Here is a 20,421-nt window from a genome sequence, read left to right on the forward strand (position 1 = left end):
TTTAAAATATTCATGCTTCCTCACAGTGGTTATTATAACGCACTTACGATGTCATCTTTCAAACTGAAGACGTCTTTCTCCTCCACCTCCAGTTCATCTGACATCTTGGTCTCAGGACCTTTAAGAGGATAAAACACATAATTAAATGACACATAGCACCTGTATTCAACACTAAATTACCATATTTAAATGAGCAAATCCACAGACTTTCGTTTCACCAAAAAGTTGCAGAGTTTATTATATCCGACTTTTTGCTTTCTGTGAAATATGGTGTGATGACACCACTGGCACCACAGACTAGTCCTAATGTATAACTGCAGTCGCTCCCCGGTGTTATATACCGCATAAAGCTTTCCTATCTCCAGGTGAGATTTTTGCTGAGCAGGCACGACCCATATTTCTCCTTCATATAATTTGACACATTCTTGGAGCTTTGCTCCCAGTACTTGTATTTGAGAAAGTTATGTAACCGCATCAGCCTCCATTTTTTTCACGCTGTTCAATTCATCTTACTGACAGACCTGGAATCTATTTGGACGTGCGGCACCTCTGTCTCTCCATCTGTAATCTAAAGTGTTTCTTCTTGGCATCCCATTTACTTAGACCTTAACTTCACAGAGTCTTCTTTTACTATATACTATACAGAAAAAACACATAATAAGTCTGAAGCTCACGTCTACACAAACGCCCTCGCTGAGCTTACCATCCACAGCAGATACGTCGCTGATCGGCTGCGTCTTCGCGGGTGCTTTAATGCATTCGGGTTCTCCTTTCTCCTCCGGGCTGTCTGTCGTCTGCCCCATCATGCAGGTGGAGGCCAGCTTCTCCTCGTCGGTGGCGTGGTGAACTCGCTGCGTGATCTCTGGAGTCTCCACCGCCACTTCATCCTCGCTCTGGACAAAGTCACAGAAGTAAATTCAGTTCGCTGCCATGTACTTTTTTTCACAATCCTTCTCCTGGATTTAATTCAACCTAAATCTCTCTAGTCATTTTGTTGCACAATCTTTTTTTTATATAAAAATAGAAGCATACAGGGAATGTGTGGGTGGGAGGGGTCCAGTGATGCTGCCAATTTCTTGTTTTTGTTGCTCAATTCCAACTATTTCTGATCCATTTGCCCTTAAAGTTTAGTACCGGCAATATCTCAGTTGTATTTAAGTAAAAATACGGTTAAACCACTTAAGTTAGTTTGTGTGTGAGTGTGTGTGTGCCTGTGTGTGTGAATAAGCAAGACCGTTTTTATACATTTTTTAAATTTATCCAATTTCCCCACTTCTGTTTTATAGCACTTACTTATTTTCATATGTGTTTGTAGATATCTATTATTATTTTTGCATGTATGGAAACCAGGCATTTTGGCTTTTTTTTTGGTATTATATCCACATTTTATGTGTTATTTAAGCATCTGTTAATAAAAACATATCTATGCAAAAAAAAAAAGAGGGGGGAAAGGTTTATTGCTTCTGTATATATTCCTAGTGGCGGTATGCCAGTGAAGTCACAGGAAAATTGTGTTAAGGTATGCGCACTCCATAGCTTGAAATATCTTGTAGATATTTCCTGGGGGTGACAGAGGTGTTAATGTCCGAGACACGCAGGAGCAGCAGACTAATATATGACTGCAGAGTGATAAGTCACAGACCTGTCAGCACGCCAAGAGAGCACTGCAGAGCTGGAGAGTCTGCTGATGCTACAGATAGCTCCTGTGACTCTTTTCTAGTGTGTGTGTGTGTGTGTGTGTGTGGCCTTGCTTTATTAAGTTTCCATTTTGTTGCTGTGGGGTTCTTTTGCAGGGGCAGGATTAGGGTTAAGGGCTAGGGTTAGGGTTAACATTAGGGTTAGGTATGGGTAGTGTTAGGGGCTTGGTGAGGCCCTCCTCTGTGTGTGTGTTTGTGTGTGTGTTAGGAGGCGAGACCAAATGGTTGGACAGCTGCTGAATAATGAACATTGCAGTGTCGCTGCGGTAAGGTGAAACATTTCAGCGCTCGCACACTCACACGCTCTGACACATACTCAAATTACCTGGTTGCACACGTCAAGAACCAAGGACTGGCTTTCATCGTATTTCTGCACTTTACAGGAATTCCTACGAAGCAAGCACACGACGACGACACAAAAGTTAAAGAGGCTAAACAACAACACTTGTGTCTACAGCCGTGAGGCCGCGTAGCACGCTTCTGTGCCGTGTTGCATAGAAATCAGTCGAGGTACACACATGTGCTGCACAGCCTCAAGGAGGGAGCACGAGATGGGACAAATCAAATCGGAAATGTGCGAAGGGGAATGGCCTGATCAACTAAGGCGGGGAAGTGGGGAAGACATTTGTTTCCCTCACATGCTCCCTCAAAGGTCAGTTCTGACACAGCACATGCCACGTGATGAGCGCGAAGTAGGAAGAGGTCATGCACGAAATAAAGAGTGCGTCGATAGTCAGGGTACTTACAACAGAAAACAGAGAAACTTGACCTGCTCAGATGTCCTGAGGCCGATAGAAAGCAGGGGTTTGGGGATTTGCGAAACAAGACAAGAGGAGGAAGGATGGAGGATGAAGCAGGTAAAGCGAGGGATGGAGAGATTTTGATAAGGGAATAAAGAACAGGGGGGCAGGAGACAAAGGAGAGCGAGTAAGTGACTAAAGGTGTTTAGCTCTGAATTTTAGACACTCAGCAGCTAACACTCAAAAGCTAAAACTAGCTGCTGCAGCCATGAGCGCTAACAGCTCAGTATGCTGTGTTTAGCGTTTGGTGTGAGTTCAAAGTATTGTTTGGTATGTATCGAACCACTGGCAAGTGTAAATTACTATATATTCAGAGAAATAGATAAGTTATAAATCATTAAATTAAGTAAACTGCAATTATATCAGATCATTTTACATCAATAACAGTGAAAACGCCTGAGGCAAGAAATAAAAGTTTTCATTTTGCTGCAGACTTACGTTATTGCCTTCTCCTTGTTTTTCTTGGGAATCTGCCTCGGCTTCTTCTCGCCGGGCGCCTGCCTCGCTTTCTGTTTGCTTCCCTCTTTGACTTTTTTCTCCGGCTGAGGGGCGCTACTGGACGAGTCCTCGTTGGTTATGGATGCAGAAGGTTTGAAAGGGTCCACAGAATCATCAAAGTTATCTGGGTCAAAGCTGTAGGAGCCTTTAGGGAGCACCGGAGAGCCGCTCACCTTGCTGTTGCTACCAAACGGATTAAAGTTTGGGTCGTCCCACTGGCTGGGATCAAAGTTGTATACTCCCGTTTTAGGAATGGGGACGTCGTCCAGGTTCACGGGTGCAGAAGAGTCTGAAACTGGCAAACTGGTTTCTGCAATGGCATCTGAAACCGGTTCCGGTATAGACTGGGATGCTGGTTCTGGTGCTGGTTGAGAATCTGTTTCTGGCGCTGGGGGTTCTGGTGCGGGTTTGGAGGATGCCTCTGATACTTTGGGCCTCTGTTTCTTTGCAGCAAGTTTGCTGATTGTCTTTTTCCCCCCTAATCTCTTTGGAGGAGGTTTGCTGGCAGCTCCTTCGTCCAAACCAAACTCCAGCAGCACAGGCTTTGCCTCTGATGATGATGATGATGATGGTGCCACCGTTTCTGCTTGTGCTCCTGAACTGGCCTCACAAACGGGCAGCGAGCTACCGATCGGCTCGAGTCTGTGGAGAGAGCTCGGGCCGCACGGAGGGGGAGAGTTCTGGATTTTGGACCCACCGCTGGTAAACGGGTTAAAGCTGTCATCCAGCTGATCAGGGTCAAACTTATATGCAGCTTTAGGAAGGGGAAGTTCTTCTTCCTCGTTGGTTTGAACGACCTCGTCCGGCGTAGCCTTGATTTTCAGAGAAGGAGGCTTGGATTTGGCGCTTTTAGCCGTTGGAGTTGGCTCCGCCTGGTTGGTTAAGCCGTTACACGTTGGCTCTGGTTCTGCAAGGGCTTTCTCCTCAGGGGCCTCAGGAGCTGAGGAGGCTGCAAGTTCACCGCTCTGTACCTCTGGTTCTGGGAGAGGAGCAGAACTTGGAGCTGAGGCCAGATATGGGGCAGGATCTGCCACCGCGATGGAGGTTGTGTCGTGCATCGGCTCTTGGGCCGGAGCTGCACATTTAGCTGCTTCCTTCAGCGAGGATGAATCAGGAGCAGGCACAGAGCCCAAGTCGTCTGGAAGGTGCTCTGTTTGTTCTTCTTCTAGGGTTTGGATGTTTATTTCGAGCGGGCCACCCATGGGGACCGCAGGCTCGCCCTGACCCATGTTACGTCCGCGCAGAATATCCTCAGCAGGAGCAGTGACTATCAGGTTCTCCTCCTGCTCCAAGTCTGTAGGAAAATAAAATAAAATAAAACCTCTCAATTAACCACACAGCCACGCGACATATAAAAGCTGATAGTAGCAATCTCTCCAATCGCATCCACACTCAGACGTTGGGGATACCTCATTGGCTGGTTAGCAGCAACCGAGCCAACTGTTCCGATAGCTGCTGTTGCCACGGTGACGCCTTACTATAAGGTCGGCGACATACAAACAAAGCAGTGCGTTTGAAAACCCAGATTAAAGACAGTGCCGATTTATTTTGTTGTTTTATTTTGTGCGGCGGCTGCCATGGTGTGGTTATTAGCTCCGGGGAACATTTTGACAGTACGGCATATTTCAGCAGGCCTGTCACACTCGACGTCTTCGCGTAATATTATGTTGCTAGGAGACCGGCACAGCCTGCTGAGCTTCTACCTACTTCCATTCACATCACTATGTCCCCAGAGTGTGTGTGTGTGTTTTTTTACAAAAAAAAAAACATGTATTTCTTCACTTAAGCTTACCCGTATAAACACACCCTCGCTCGGATCCACTTGTATATTCAACCCCGTCACTAATGTGTTCACATGGAGGCGGACTATGTCTTAAGAGGAGGCAGAGCTCAGTCAGCTGCAGAGTTTGCTGGCAATGATACACAAATCCTGTGGTCTGCTATGAATAGCAAAATTAGCTGGTTTGCATTGATTTACATTCTTTAGTGATCGATATATGTGCGATAAAGAATTATTTTACCTTATAATCTATTAAACTATCCAATCAAATGGATTAGAAAATTGGACTGAATAATAGCATTAAACTGCCCTACAGCTCATTATATCCTATTAATCAGATTTCAGTGTGATTGTGACCAACTCTTCAACTATGAAATATCTAGATAGATCAGCCCATGTACATTGATGCTGATATAGAAAAGTAGGTCAGAACAGACAAACACAGCCACTGACATGTTTACATTCGAAGACATTTCTAGAGGCACTTCAGCTCCTGCTTTACACGGATGTATCGAAGTTAAAGTTAACTCCCCTCACACGCCCTGCACACCGACCAGCATTTGCGACATGCACTTTTGGAAAATGTTGCTGGAGCAGTTGAACAGGAATGACTTATTCCAACCAAAAACACCGATGACCTCACATCAACGACGCCTAAAAACCTCCTTAAATGATGAACGCGCTTTGCTCACTCCCTCCGATCACCGTGACCTCTATCAGTGACCGGTGCGCTCGCGAGGCGAACCGCAGCTTTTGTTGAACCTGTTGAATTCCAGGGCAAAGGCCATTCCCACACTCTGCAGCAGGCTCCTCCTCTTGGTGATCCAAACGACAATGGAGGCGTTTCTGCCATCATTACACCCAAAACCCACCCAAAAAATCTCTGAGTGTGCGTGCATACCAGCCCTCATACCAAGCAGAACAGGTCTCACTGCCTGTTTAGGTAATCTGCAGTATGCATTTGATAGTAGGAGTGGATAAAACATAAAAAAAAAAAATGTTTAAATAACCTGTCGTATTTTAAAGCGGCAGATCGGTCCTCACTGAAGGGGTCTGGTGCATTTGTGAAACTGTCAAGACAGCATGTGCGTCCAATTACTGTGGCACGGAGAACTTGATACACCACGCACACAGTCCAGACGCCGTAATGTGCTGTTTAAGATCTTAACATCACTTAGCCGACATATTTTAGACACATTTTCTCTTCTCATTGTTGACACGAGGATAAACACATGCAGCACCGACTGCTTGGAGCGACATCAAAAGACTCTGTTTCCATGGCAATTTCCCGAAAAGGGCCCGCGTCGCAGGGTGTAATCGAGAGAAGAGTGTTTACCTCTTGGAAAGCACATCGTATGCTTCTTCTTCTTCTTTTTTTTTATCTCTCGTCTGTTTTTGCGCTCTGAAGTGGCCTCACCTGTTTTGTCTGCATCGGGGTTGTTGTTCTCCAGCTCTCCAGGGACGGTGGGAGGGGCGCGCACGGGGGTCGCTGCTTCGGGCGTGTCGAAGTGACCCTCCGAGTCAGAGCTGCGGCGGAGCCCGGGGGGAAAAGAGAAAGAAAGAGAGAGTGAGTGAACTTTCCAAACATTCAAAAAAAAAAAAAGGAGGACAGAGCAAACCTTATATAACCGAGGAGCAGTGGCTATATTACAAACAAGAGGGCAGAAGACAAAAAAAAAGGGTGAATCAGCACTGTGAATAGAAATGGACTATAAAGGACTTGCATAGACAGAAGTATTGTAAAAGAAGTTGATCTGTGGCATCACGATCTAAGGGAGGTGCGTGTTTAGCCTAAATAAAGACACTTGGTAGCTTGAAGGGGTCAAAACAAGAATCTCAAATCTAAACCTAAACTTCACCTCCGCTCTGTTGTCGTGTTGTGTTTTGGGAACGCTCACTAATATCTGAACCGTTGAAGGAAAGAAAGGGGAAATGTAGGTATAGTAAAAGATACACAGAGGAAGTGGAAGTGCACGAAGGGCAACCTGCTATTTCCTGTTACAATGTAAGAAGCATGTAGCGCAAAGCGCGAGCCGAGCTGCAAATGATGGAATAAATTTCATGTGACTGAATAGAGTTTGTGAAGTATCAAGATCACTTCAGGAAGCCACAGTCAGATGTCGGCGTGACCGTTGCCCCGTAGCCACTGATCTGCTCAGTGTTGATTTTGACGTTTAATGTGCCAGTACTGATACAGTATCTGGTGAGACGACGATGACAGGAAGTCGGCGCAAACGCAGAGCGGTTTGTGTCAAACAATGGCCAAGATAACACTAAAAGCATCCGTGAGGAGCGGAGACAATGAGTCCCTGATCACTTCAGCATGTGTCAACATTGTGCTTTGCTTCGTTTGACTGTGCTGAAACGAGGGAAAAAAACGCTGGGTCGGGGGCGACAATCTTAATCACAATCTTAACCACAGAAACACCAGTGTCAACGCCGCGCAAACACGCGGCACGTGAAGAACGAAATGTCGATGAGGATGAGGCGACATCCATTTCTGTCCATTTCATGAAACGTCAGAGGCTCCTGAACCTGACAGGTAGACTCACACGCTGGAAGGCCTCTTCCTCCAGCCCAGACCGTGTGAATCACCCCGTCAGTATTTACAGTCCTCCAGCACAACACTTGCCTGCAGCCTTGAGATCTTTCCTCCTCCTCCTCCTCCTCCTCTTCTTCTCCTCTCCTAAATCGCTCCCTCTCCTCGCTGGCCTCCTGCCCCTCGTCCTCCTCCTCTTCTCCTTCTCCCCCTCTCACCGCCGTCCACGTCCATTTGGCCCATGACACGGGTGACAGCCAAGACATCACTCCTCGTTCCAAAAAGGCGTCCTTCGACCCTCCTGTCGACTCAAGCTTTGGCTTGCGGTGCTCAACTCCCCTTTTTCCTGGTCAGATTTCCACCCTGCCAGCAGCTCTCACATCCTTCCACAGACCTTCTCCTCCGTTCACATCAGTCACCCACGAAATTAAGGAGACATCTCTTTTCACTCCTCTGTCCGTGCGCCGTCAGTCTCAAAGGGAGATCTGCTGTCTTTCTCGATCTTCTCTCTTCTTCTTCTCCTCTTTTTTTTTCTTTCCAGTCACTCTGTCTCTGTGGCAGAATACCTCAGCTCTGATCAGCTGGTTTTTCAAATGCTGTGCTCACTCTCTCCTCCTCTGATCCCCCTCCAAACCTCTCCCTCCCCTCCGCCTCGGAACGGTTCACCGCCGCAGAGTGCAGCAGGGGTGAGCCGGGGAGTGCAGGAGCCTCTGAGAACGAACGCAGCTCCTCTCGGCGCCTCCGCGCAACTTCCCCCCCCCCCGCGGTTGACAAATGGTACGTCCCTGCCGGGCTCCGAAGCAGAAGGAGGGAGTCGCAAAACAAACACAGAGGGAGGTGGAGGAGGTTGAGGTGGAGGAGGAGCTGCCGGGGCTCCACATTTTATAGTCCAGAGAGAGAAGTCAGGAATGTGGGGCTGGATCTTAAAGCCTTATTTGCCCCCCCCAACCCACCCACCCACCTACCCACCCACTCTCGGGCTGTTAACAGTTAACTGTTTGTCCCCATCCAGTAGCAGAAAGGCATGCACGACCAGGGGAACCAGTTCCATGGCCGCGGGAGGAGATCTACCTGGATGAATTCAATTTGTCTAAGGCAACAGTTCAGACCACTCACGTGACAGAAAACCGCAGTCTACAATGCAAGCGGATATTAAAAACCCTTGAATGTTGTCAGGTAAAAAAAAAAAAAAAAAAGAAGGGAGATCACATTACTCAAGAGGTGTGTCTGAAATACCTCAGCATCACGAGAAAGACAGAATAAATAAACTGCAGAGTAATGGGAATGTTTTTAGAGAAAACAACCCAAAACCACAATCACTGCTACAAATACAGTTTGAATTTCAAATCTTCTGCAGATTCACCTGTGAGAACCATAGACTGTACAAAGGTAAACAGTGTGCGGTGAGAAGAGACCACTTTAGGGTAGGATTTCTCTATGCTTATCAGTACAAAAGAGGGAGGCCATGGTGATTTTTAAGGCTTAAATAGAGATTTAAAAAAATGTTTGAGATTTGAATTTATCTTTTTCTTTCCAGAGATAAGATGAGATATAACATGAGATAATAGTTTACTGATGCCCATTGGGGAAATTCAAAAGCTACAGCGGCACGAGAAGAAAACTAGTGAGCAAAGAGAAATTAAACCGGACAGAGAGATAGAGCAGGCAGCAAAATAACAAAAGCTGTGGATGAAACGATATTAAAAAATAATAATGAATCTGTTTGCACGTTTTACATGGTCCATGGTTCAAACACAAAAGATTTCCTGTTTACTTTTAGATAAATGAAAAAAATCTGATACCTGTGATGATATGATTAAAAACAAAATGCTCCAGTTAAAGAATTACATAAATCGTAATAGTTGACTGTCTGTGTCTTTAAAAAGGAATGATGGAAATTTCTATTTCGATACTTGAGTAATTAAGGTAAAAAAAAAAAAAAATCCCAGTGGCCATATTATACTTGTTTAATTTGCAGGTGAGTTAATTAAAAGACACTTGAAAAATAAAAACTATATCCAAACACTTGTGAAAACAGTGGTAATGGTGATATGACCTTTAAATATTCACTATTATAAACCATAAGTATCTGGAAGTATCTGTGTCTGCACTGCAGTTGCAGTTTTCGTCTCTCCCCTGAACAAACCCTCCCAGACACATGCCCCCCCCACACCATTCAATAAGACACTTAAAAAAAAGAGGCACACACCAATCTGCACGCACCACCCATCCACAGCAACAACCATTTCTTACTGGTAATTGCATCAAATGTATATTTTTTTATCTTTCTAATTTGTATATATTGTTTTTTCTTCTCTTTTTGCTAAGTTAACTTTTATTTAATGTTATGTGGCGCTGACACACCAGCTAAAACTCCTGCGTACATTGTACATTTGGCCAATAAACAGATTTTTCCCCCCTTAGTTTTTCTGCCACACCTGTTTCAAAAGCATGACATGATCCTGTGTGCATTGTGTTGCTGTTCTCCAGTACCAGAAACTCAAGGCTTTGACTTGACTCCTCCCGGATTCCCGAAACACAAACACACACACACACACACACACACACACACACACACACACACACACACACACACACACACACACACACACACACACACACGTGCCTCAGTCAGAGTTTCCACATTTGACCAGAAAGGGTGGAGTTTGTCCTCTGCCTCTGATTATTTACTGTCTGGGCCCTGATGGAGTTTGTAGCTGCAGTGAGGACTATAACCTGCACACATTAATGAGGGCTGATACAGAGAGAGTAAACCCTTAACCACCATTAATACAGAGAGAGCGTAAATATCAAAGTGTGCCATTATTTTTGGAATTACAGTCAAGTTTTTAAGTTCTTGAAGTAAGACAACTTTTTATGAATTGGCACTTTCGTCTGTACTTACAGCATACTTGATTAATTTAATTTAATTTTTTTGGACAACAGAGCGACATTTTGAAGTGGAAATAGTGTTTCACTGTTATTACAAATGGCTCCTTCCACCATCATTGAGGGGTCCCTGAAGATGCAGGGGCAGGCCAGTGATATGGGTATGTTACATAAGAAAGGGTTCCTGTTACGTCCTCAATGAAAATATATAAATCTGAATCTGAACGTTTTCGAGACTCAGCCGAATACCTCTGACTTTCCTTTCCTTTTCTTTCTCAGAGTCGATCTTGAGGAATGGAGCGTTTCTCGTCTAAAAATGGCACCAATAAACATCAGTAGGCAGCCGAGAGGCAGCTGCGAGCGCGCGTGTGTGTGTCTCCAGATAAAAAAGCCCACTCCATTCTTAAAAGCTGCTCTGCCACTACCACCACCACCACCGCCACAGACCCCAGAGCTCCTGCCAAAGAGACTGAGGCTCCAGAAAAATCCAAACACAACTTGAAAGAGATCATATTTCAAATACAGTGGGAGGAACCCAAGAGGCTTTTTTTTTTTTTTTTTTTAAGAAAACAAAAAGTCACTAGATGGAAAGACAACCTGACCCCGACTGTTGTGAAATTCTTAGTCAGCTGACCCAGCGTGCTTGGTCTCTGTGTTAACACGGCTTACACTGTGTCAACAGTATAATACTTTCAATACTCACCGCTATCACCATAAATAGAGCAGGAGACAATAGTGGAGCCATGTGATTATATAACAGCCCTTCCTGTGGATGCTAAAATAAGTCCAGACACACAAGAGATGGCTCAGGTCCCAGCAAACTAACTGAACGCACCAGAGGTTCCCGGAAAGTAATGAAAAGCTGGGGCAGAGAGGGCAAAGGCTAACGCCACAAGGAGGAGGGAAGTGAGACAAAATGTGAGCAAAAATTCGAATGTGAGACACGGAGGCGGGGGAGAGGAAGGACGAGATCCATTGAGATTGATGATGCATGCGACACTGAGCCGGTGTCAGCATGCTGACATTCTCACTTCTGCCTTATGGAGGAAACTTAAGTGTCAGCACTCAAACAGCTTCTGTAGAGATGTAGTAAAGGACACAGACTCACTCAGCAACGACACATATATACTAACTATATGTATTTAGCCACCAACCGATACAAGTTAATACCACATATAGAGGGAAATTAGTACAAGTGCAAGTTTCTGAACTACTACTGTAAATATTACCTTTCATCTCAGTGGTCTGCTGCTCCAACCCAGAGCCACATATTCCGCTCTGCGCAAACCAAAAGCGACATCTAGCGGTCAAAGAGCATTATGACATCAAAACACACTATAATGAATTTACACATTTCTGAAAACATATTCCCACAACATCATAATCTAAAAGACTTATCTGATAATAAAAGGATAATATAAAATAAACTCTGTTGCCAATTCAATCACGGCCCAGTTGACCAGTAATTGCATATTGAGTAGTCACACTCACTTTTGCATAACTTCATTCACAGATCCCAATATAGCATCAACTAGACATGAATTACATAATGTATTAAATCATTACGAATTCCTTCCACTGCGTTCACGGAAATGCAAAGCTATTTATATACAACCTTGATCTCATTTTACCTTATAAATGTTTCCCTACATCAACCTGTACACATGCATATGACTACATTTTAAAACAAAGAAGAGCATCAACAGCAACCTCTTCAAACAATTATTGTGGTCTGCTACTCCGCTAAGCAATCCAATAGATTTAGAGAATTCAGAGAACTTTATTTATCCCCATCATTTGCAGATTTTCCACATAAATCCCATACACCAGGTGTGTCAAACTCATTTTAGTTCGGAGGGCACATTCAGCCCAATTTGATCTCACGCAGACCAGCATGATAAACTATAAGTCACGACAACGCTGGATTTTTTCCATTTGTTTTAGTGGAAAGGAGAACAAGTAAATTAGGAGAACGTTTACTTTTAATAAACTATCCTTTAAAAAGGTGAAATGTCTTAAGAAAAATGAGTCTCATCAGTCTGCTGTTTAGTCCTGGGTCTCAGTGTTGTGTTCTGTCCACTTCTCTTTCTAAAACGGGGCTAACAGTTGTTTTCATTGAAAAAATGCAGCACTCTATGCCATTTTCGCACTTTGCAAATTCATGCCGTGGTTGATTAAGCCAGATCAGAACCTCCGGTGATCCACTTTTGGACCGCAGGCCATATGTTTGACACCTGTGCAATACACACTCAGTCAGTCCAATAAAATCAATATAATCTCATCTCATCTTCTTCTACTACCGCTTATCCTCACTAGGGGGTTGCTGGATCTTAGCAAATTTCACGTACAAAAATTGCAAAGTACTACACTGTAATAGAAAAGTGTCTGTGACCACACTTCACAATGAAACACTTTTCTGATTCTGATTAACCCTCTCAAGGGCAAGAGGCCATATGTGGAAACTTCCACACACATGTTAAATTGAGGCTCTGCGTCTTTCAGTGAGGTTTTTTGACCCATCCAGTCAGCGAAGATCAAGACAAAATTTTATTAGGTTCCACGAAGTAGTGGTCAAATGTTGTCTAATTTGATAATGTGTATGTTGACATGAGTCTGAATCTGCACTTTAGTTTCTAATGATCTTAATACATGTTTACATTTGTTTACCATTTAAGGACAGGAAACCATATATAATAACTTAATTTTATCCATGAAAATGGAAAATTTTCTATGTCCTACAATAACACTCTAGGTTTGAAATTTAGTATTTCACTGAACGTCCTATAAAGAGTTAAGTGGTTATAATATCATATGTCGTTAGGTGGCGGTAAAGTTCTTCTACAGACAAATGAGAGGTCCGCCAACCCCGAAGAAGAAATACTTCCGCCGTGACGTATTTTAGCGAGTAGTAAATGGCGGTCGTGAACAGGGTGGACTGTAAACATTTCCACGGTCATAACTGTAACTGTCTAATTATCATCAAAAACATGTACTGGGCTGTGTCGAACATGCAGCGTAGTGACAAGATGTTTATTTTCAACTTTCAGGTCGGTTCATGTGCCGCGCTGTCAAATAAGTCACTGCCAAGACGAAAACCAAGCACACGGTAAGAAGAGATGGAGAAGTATTTACGCTACTTGATGTCGTTGGAATAGAGCTGTGTCGAGTAATTCAAATTTTAGTATATTTGCTTGATGGAGGGTGTTGAATGTATAGTTTAGTCGGTGATAAATATGTGGATAGGTTGATACGCTAGCGCCCCTTAACCGCGGTTACTGTAATGTCCTCCATTTTTTTTCTTCCATACATAGTCCAGCTACATGTGAGTGTTGAATGTTTCTGTACCGGTGCTGCTAACAACGTGAATTTCCCCATTGTGGGTAAATAAAGGCTTATCTTATCTTGAAATAATGGCCCATGACATTTAAAAAAAAAAAAAAAATGAATCACATATTGAATGTATGGTATTAATTATTAAAAATCCTTTCGTCAAATAAATGACAGGCCATTATTTTAGGAGGGTGATCTTATCTTCATCTTATCTTGCTGCCTCCTTACAAACTGAACTGATTGGTGAACGCTCTCACTTTTAGTTTAACTAATGGAGAACGAAGACGGCCCAGGAGAAAAGGAGCCGGAGCCTGAAGAGGCTCAGCTCCGTCTGAAAGTTGAGTCTCTGAAGCAAGAGCTGAAAGAGTGCAGGGCCGAGCTGTCCAAGCTACAGAAGCAACTGAGCCAGTCTGAGAGACTCCAGCGGAGCACCGAGACCTACAACGAAGACCTGAGGAAACAGGTCAGCACATGATAACTCTACGAAAATCTACCATTATTGTTTTCATCTGATTGACTGTACATATGACACGAAGTTGTTTCAGAGCTAATGAACATCTAAAACTGCACATTTCAAAATATAAATGTTTATTATACACATGGTGCTATGCCACACTCTGATGGTGCTGTGTGAATTGTACAAACTCACGCTATTTTGCACAAACTTGCCACAAATGCTGCTATGTTGCTGTTTTCTATTTTCATTTATCACTTATTTTATTTTATCTATACTGTTTTTATTTATTACTTAGTACCTATATTGTATAGTTAGTTATAGGAAACAATCAGGGACCTGAGAACATAATTTCATTCCATCTTGTGCTTCTGTATGATTGCGAATGACAAATAAAAAAAAACCTGGAATACATACAGCTGCCAGTTCATTAGATACACCACTGAAAACAAATTGCATTTTAATATGATCTAAACCTTAGTTTCATGAACGATGTAGTATTAGGCATCTGTCTCAAATAACTGAGAGAGCTGATGATTCGACTGTGTTTTCATTTTACAGGCAGTGGTTTTATTGAAATTTCTGTTTGCGTCGTACCCTGATCCTAACAAATATGGACTTGGGAAAAAAAATCACCTCTGGTCGTTCACCCAAAAGATTTGTGCCAATTAGGTCAAATAAGTGTTTTAGTTTTTTGTCTTAAGGGTTGTGGGGGTTTCTCGACATGGTGGCCAGCATCTAATTAGTTTGACTTCTTGGACTAATACAGAACATCTAGAGCTTGAATTAATCTAAAAAATGCATCGCTTCAGGTTGACCAGCTGAGTGCAGAGATTCACGAACGGAAGAAGAAAGACAAAGAAAGAGTCAGCACTGAAACTCAGACAGAGGAATACGTGTGGACGGAAAATGGTGAGTTACGTGGTGTTCCTTCATTAAATTAAACTGGGAGATCAAGTACCAAAAAAAAAAGAGACCAAAGATTAACAAACGTGTCAATATTCGTCTGCAGATTATTACAATTACTACTATGGAGGCTACTGTCAGAACCCAGAGGAGGCAGAAACTCAGGAGCACGTGGACGTAGCGGTGGAAGCTGCTGACTGCAGCGAGGCAGCAGAAGTTTCAACACCAAATGAAGCAGCAGCTGCAGACGTGCCGGCTCAACCAGACGGCAGTGTCGCAGTCACAACAGAGGTGTACTTTATGAGGCCTCATTAGTTAGTCACAGTATTTATTTATTAGTTGCTGTTGTTTTTGTTGTAAATTTACGCAGCTATCGATGTAGAAATTGAACTGTTGAATCGCATCTGTTTCAGGAAGGTGATCCAGCGTCCATAGCTGATTTGTTGAGGGCCACCGCTGAAGAGGCTATGACACAAACTGGCTTCGTCTTTGATGAGAATACTGGGATGTATTACGACCACAGCACGGGCTTCTACTATGACTCGGTTTGTCAGCAGTTTTTCTTATATATATATATATATATATATATATGCAGTTTGCCAGTTTTTACACACATTTGTAATCATCTTTTATGTTTTTTTTCCCTCTCAGGCCAGTCAGTTATACTACGATGCCAACACTGGCATTTATTACTACTACGACGCAGAGAGTGGGAAATACCAGTTTCATTCTAGGATCGAGGTTCCGGCTGCACAGACTAGTGCTGAGACTTGCCAAGAAAACAATGCTGCTGACAAGAAAGCCAGAAAAGTGAAGAAATGGGTCAAGAAAACTCACCAGGATGACAGGGTATGTAACTGCTAGATATTTTAGTGACACTTAAAATGTTTGTTGGTGGTGGATAGCTGACTTTTGACAATGTAGTTTCCCTTAAATTTCTTGTCGTTTTGGTCTCAGTCTTCAGATACTTAAATTCTCATTTTTTAATCGATGCAAGGCCAGTTGACTAAAATATTATTCCTCTGACCTACTGTAGGTGCAAGAGGTGACTAACTCTTTGGCTAAAATGAAGATTTCCTCTTACTGGAAAACTGCTTCTTACCGAGGTACATCTTTTAATACATAATATATAACAGTATTTCTAAACCATTTCCACCTAAGTCTTATTTTAAACAGCTCCTTATCTCTGTTTAAATTTGAGAAGACACTTCACACACCAATTCCAAAATTGTTGTTGCCATCATTCAGTCCTGTTGTGTTGGATAAACATCATAGATTACAGCGCAGTAAAACAACTGTCATAAACCATAAAACAATAACTAGATCACAGAGGATTGTCCTGTTAAATAATCTGGGGAACGTCCGTAGTGAATTGTATTTGAAGACTGAGACCATGCATTCACATTATATGCTAAAATATTTGGGATCTACACAACAAAGTCAGCTGACCCGCTGTCACTTGAGATGGTCGTCTCACTGCTGACTGTCTGACGGCAGGAACCCCAATTCGATGATGTAAAGTTGGAAGAAGAACAAACTGAGTGGGTAGAACGGCAAACAGCTAAGAAGAACGCAGAATCGCGAAAGTCAAATCGAAGGTCTCGCAGTCCAGACGTGGCTCGGCGTAAAAAAGACTCTAAACGTCGGGAGGACCGAGACAAATCCTCGCCAAAGAAGAAAAGGCAGAAGAATGGTTCTCACCATGACGATAAGGGAAGGTCGAGGAAGAAACGGAAGAAATCCAAGTCAGAAAAGCCCAAAAAGAAAAAGAAAACATCTCAGAGCGATGAGTCGGAGGGGAACAGTGAACCAGAGGAGGGGGAGATCACAGAGTCGGATAAAGAAGAGTCTACACCTTCGTTCTCATCGTCTTCGAGCTCTCCCTCTGAAGATGGTCTAGAGTTAGAAATGGAAACACAGCACGAAGAAGGTGAGAGCAAAAACGAGCTGTGTTTGACATGTGTGCAGGACACATGGGCTAATTCAGGGATTTAATCTGGTGGTAACCTGCCGCTAATTAGAACGTCACTTTTTCCAAACTCTGGCGCTGACGCCGTTTATTTTTCTTGCAGCTAAAGATATTTGGCCTCCCTGTGTGAGAGTGACTGTAGTCAGGTCTCCGGTGCTGCAGGTGGGCACTCTGTTCATCATCACGGCCGACTCTCTAGCCACAATCGGCAGGTTTGTGCTCTTTTTTTTTTCTGATTGAGTCCCATCTCAATACAGGGTTTTGTACATTCAAAGTGGGGGAGTGTTTTAGACGGTGTTGCCACAGTGGGAAACATTGGTGCTGAATGGCTTTACGTCAGGGGCCTTCAACGTTTTTCAGGTCAAGGAACCCCAAACTGATGGAGAGATTAAGCAGCGACCTCCTACCTACTATATGTGTTATATATTAAACTTGGCCTAGTGCTATTTATTAATATCGATTATTATCATTTTGCATTTAATGTTAAGTTGTCCCTTATTCCTTTACTAAAACATGTTGGATTTATGTTAATGTGTATTTAAAGAAATTTAAATTTGTGTGGGGAAATTAAAAAAAAATATAGATAAAAAATGTCTAATCAACCAAAGATTTTGCGACCCCCCTGTTGAAGACTTGTGGTTTAAGTTAGAGTGAAAAACACTTCCCTCTGTGAGCATGCAAGCAGTAGTAAAATGATTTGATCTCTGTATATGATGGGTCAGCAAACTCCTTGAAGACAACACGCTGTCTTTGTGTTTGCAGAGAGAAAGATATGGACCACGCAATCCGAATACCGGAAATGGGAGTCAGCAAGGTGCCTCTCCTCTTCACGTAGAGATTAAAATGATTCTTTTGTCTCATGCCGGGTTTTGTGACTCCGCTAAACGTTGAATGTGTTGCAGTTCCACGCAGAGGTGTACTTTGAGCAGGAGCTGCAGAGCTACGTGCTGGTGGACCAGGGCAGCCAGAACGGAACCGTCATCAACGGCAACCGAATCCTGCAGGTCGGTGTCGTTGCGCCTCAGTCGGCTCAGCTAAACGGTTAAAAACTTCCAGCTTCACAGTGAGTCTTTCTCCCGCAGCCCAAAACCAAGTGTGATCCACACGCGCTGATGCACGGCGACGAGGTGAAGATGGGAGAGACTGTGCTGTCCTTCCACATCCATTCAGGGACCGACACCTGTGACGGCTGCGAGCCCGGTCAGGTGATGGCTCACCTCAGCAAGCACAAGAGGGAGGACAGGACTGGTGAGGATAATTTTACTGGTTAAACCTCCTGAGACGCTGCGTTTTAGGTATGTGGCAGTTTCTTTTTCTGCTTCAGTTTAAGTTTTATCCTCATAACTAGATACTAGTTGGTGTAAAAACTTGATAGCGGCCACGTAACAAAAGTGGACAAGGTACAAAACCTCAATTTTACAGTTGAAACTTGCTTGTTTATGCTTAACTTTTGTAGTTTAACTCTAGGATCTCCTTAAAAACACTTACACATTTCTCCCTGGTGACAAAAAATGGCCACTTCCTAAAAACTGCTATAAAAGTGTTAGATATTGATATTTCTTCCACTTTAAAAAACTCAATCTTTTAGAATTACTTCAGCCTGCACTATTCATATAAAATAATAATTATTTTTTGTTTGTTTTTAACCCTGTAGAGGTCAATATGTTCACCACACTCCAGACATTTTAGCAAAAAAATAAAAAATTCTAATAATTTTCATAAAACACATTTCACTGAATATTTGCTAATCACTGTTTTAAGGGACTCTGATGGGTCAATGATTGGAAGCAACATTGATTTTGATGCATCATTATTTTTTTCCCAGTGTCAGATTTAGCAAAAACCATGAGGTCCTAAGGCCAAAAAATGTCTTCTTCTTAAAAATAGCTGTAAAAGTGTTAATAATATATATTAATATGGCACGCAAATTCTATCAATAGTAATAAGATATAACTTCACTAATTAGCAAGTACTCGATTGAGGACATTGTGACAGCAATGAGAATTTATGTTTCATTACATATTGGTGATGATCAAAGACGACGCTTAGTTTTTATAGTTCTACTAATCCCGAATAAAGAGAAATTAAAAATGCACACCAAACAAAAGCTCAGGTCTCAGGAGGTTAAATCCGTTCCTCCTCCGCCCTTATATGAGATGACGTGAGAGTGAAAGTACCACAGGGCTGAAGTTTTCACTGGCGTTTCCCACAGGTCCCACCCTCACCAAGGAGGACAAAGAGTCACTGAGACAGAAAGAGCTGAAGCAGATGAAAGCCAAATACGGCCTCCAAGTGAGTGTTAAAGAGGCAGCAGCTTCAACGCTAGTTTTTGTCGTGCATTCGGTCATTTCGGTGCATTTCTCTATGCAGAGCAACGAGGAGACCAAAGCCACGAAGAACTCTAAATACAAGGACCGAGCCGAGTCTCGGCGTCAGACCGTGGGCAGTGAAGGTGTTTTCCAACGAGATGATGCACCGGCTTCTGTTCACGAGTAAGTGGAGAGTTAACTCCTAATGGCTGCTGAAGGGAAACAGCAGATTCAAGTGGTGATCATGTGTTACGTCTCACTTTCTTAAAGGGAGATCAGTGAAGTCAATAAAGGACGGAAGATGCTGGAGAAGATGGGATGGAAGAAAGGAGAGGGACTGGGTAAAGAGGGAACAGGAATGAAAAACCCGGTGAGACAATCTGCTCCTTCTTTCCTGGTGGTTCTCTTTTAATTTTATGCAAAGCAACTAAAAAAAAAAAAAAATTTCCGCTCCCTCGTTCACAGATTCAGCTGAAAATCAGAAAGGCTCAGTCGGGTTTGGGGGCAGGTGCCGCCATGTCTCTCGACGAAGCGTCGCTGACCAAATCGAGGTCCCAGAAGAACTGGGAGAAAGCGCGCGAGAGGTTCGCCGACTCGTGCCAGCCGGACACGCCGCCAGCCAAAACACAGACGAGCCAGCCACCTAAAGCCTGGGTCAGATCAGAAGAGACGGACGCCACGAAACAAACGAGCTCTGAAACGAGCGGACAAAGTTAGGAGCTTAAAAGTGAGAGCTTAACGCACCGGCATCAGCGCAAGGAGCCTCATTATCTCCTCGGAGAGGAAACACCTTTGAAGTCTGCAGCAGCCGGTTCAGTCTGACCTGATTTCCTCTCGTACCTCTTAGTTATGAAGAGACCATAATATGTGACCGTGATAACAAACCGTGACCGGTAACAAATCCTCTCGTCTGCGTTTATTCTAGAAAAACTCACAAGAAAACAACTGAACTGCAGCGACGGTGCAGAGCTTCCACCGTGGCCTCCATGTACAAAGAGGACATAATTCGCCTCTAGCAAATATTGACACGGTGGAGCTATATTTCTCACAATGAGATCATGCTGTAATGAAACAACTGTGGATCTGTTCAGGCAACACCATAACCGATCGTGTTAAACCAGTCCCTGATGTACAAAAACATGTTTTGTTTTGTTTTTTTGTTATTTTTTAAAAAAAGAAAGTGGCACATTAAACTTGTTCAACTTACTGTACCCGTTTGTTTTTTTTATTATTATATAACGTCAGATTAC

General features: G+C 43.3%; 2 protein-coding genes across 10 annotated transcripts in view; one reads left to right on the forward strand and one right to left on the reverse strand.

Moving 5' to 3' along the window:
- Positions 1-20,421, reverse strand: part of tacc1 (transforming, acidic coiled-coil containing protein 1) — a 30,412-nt gene that overhangs the window by 4,734 nt on the left and 5,257 nt on the right. For 2 of the 6 annotated variants that reach the window (XM_047583348.1, XM_047583351.1), the window contains 6 exons: positions 6,193-6,302; positions 2,936-4,289; positions 2,444-2,479; positions 2,023-2,086; positions 704-893; positions 48-118 (listed from right to left, as the gene is read on the reverse strand). In XM_047583348.1, the coding sequence (XP_047439304.1) occupies positions 48-118; positions 704-893; positions 2,023-2,086; positions 2,444-2,479; positions 2,936-4,289; positions 6,193-6,302 (1,825 nt within the window). Of the gene's footprint in view, positions 1-47; positions 119-703; positions 894-2,022; positions 2,087-2,443; positions 2,480-2,935; positions 4,290-6,192; positions 6,303-7,407; positions 8,165-10,906; positions 11,045-20,421 lie in introns of those variants that run through there. The other 4 variants (XM_047583352.1, XM_047583349.1, XM_047583353.1 and 1 more) reach the window with 4 other exon arrangements.
- Positions 13,079-20,382, forward strand: aggf1 (angiogenic factor with G patch and FHA domains 1). Of its 4 annotated transcripts, none has more exons than XM_047583355.1 (15): positions 13,079-13,164; positions 13,251-13,309; positions 13,797-13,996; positions 14,800-14,899; positions 15,000-15,184; positions 15,307-15,438; positions 15,545-15,742; positions 16,391-16,823; positions 16,966-17,074; positions 17,625-17,676; positions 17,765-17,866; positions 17,945-18,110; positions 19,075-19,354; positions 19,442-19,541; positions 19,637-20,382. In XM_047583355.1, exons 3-15 carry the CDS (start codon positions 13,805-13,807, stop codon positions 19,886-19,888), a joined length of 2,301 nt encoding a protein of 766 aa, XP_047439311.1. In that variant the 5' UTR covers positions 13,079-13,164; positions 13,251-13,309; positions 13,797-13,804; the 3' UTR covers positions 19,889-20,382. The 4 variants fall into 4 exon arrangements, with proteins under 4 accessions (XP_047439311.1, XP_047439314.1, XP_047439310.1 ...); XM_047583358.1 differs by lacking the exon at positions 16,391-16,823 and adding an exon at positions 15,930-15,999 and having other exon boundaries at positions 13,085-13,309; positions 19,075-19,154; positions 19,233-19,354; XM_047583357.1 differs by having other exon boundaries at positions 13,086-13,309; positions 19,075-19,154; positions 19,233-19,354.

The sequence above is a fragment of the Mugil cephalus genome, chromosome 4 (assembly GCF_022458985.1).
Source record: "Mugil cephalus isolate CIBA_MC_2020 chromosome 4, CIBA_Mcephalus_1.1, whole genome shotgun sequence".
Taxonomy (NCBI): domain Eukaryota; kingdom Metazoa; phylum Chordata; class Actinopteri; order Mugiliformes; family Mugilidae; genus Mugil; species Mugil cephalus.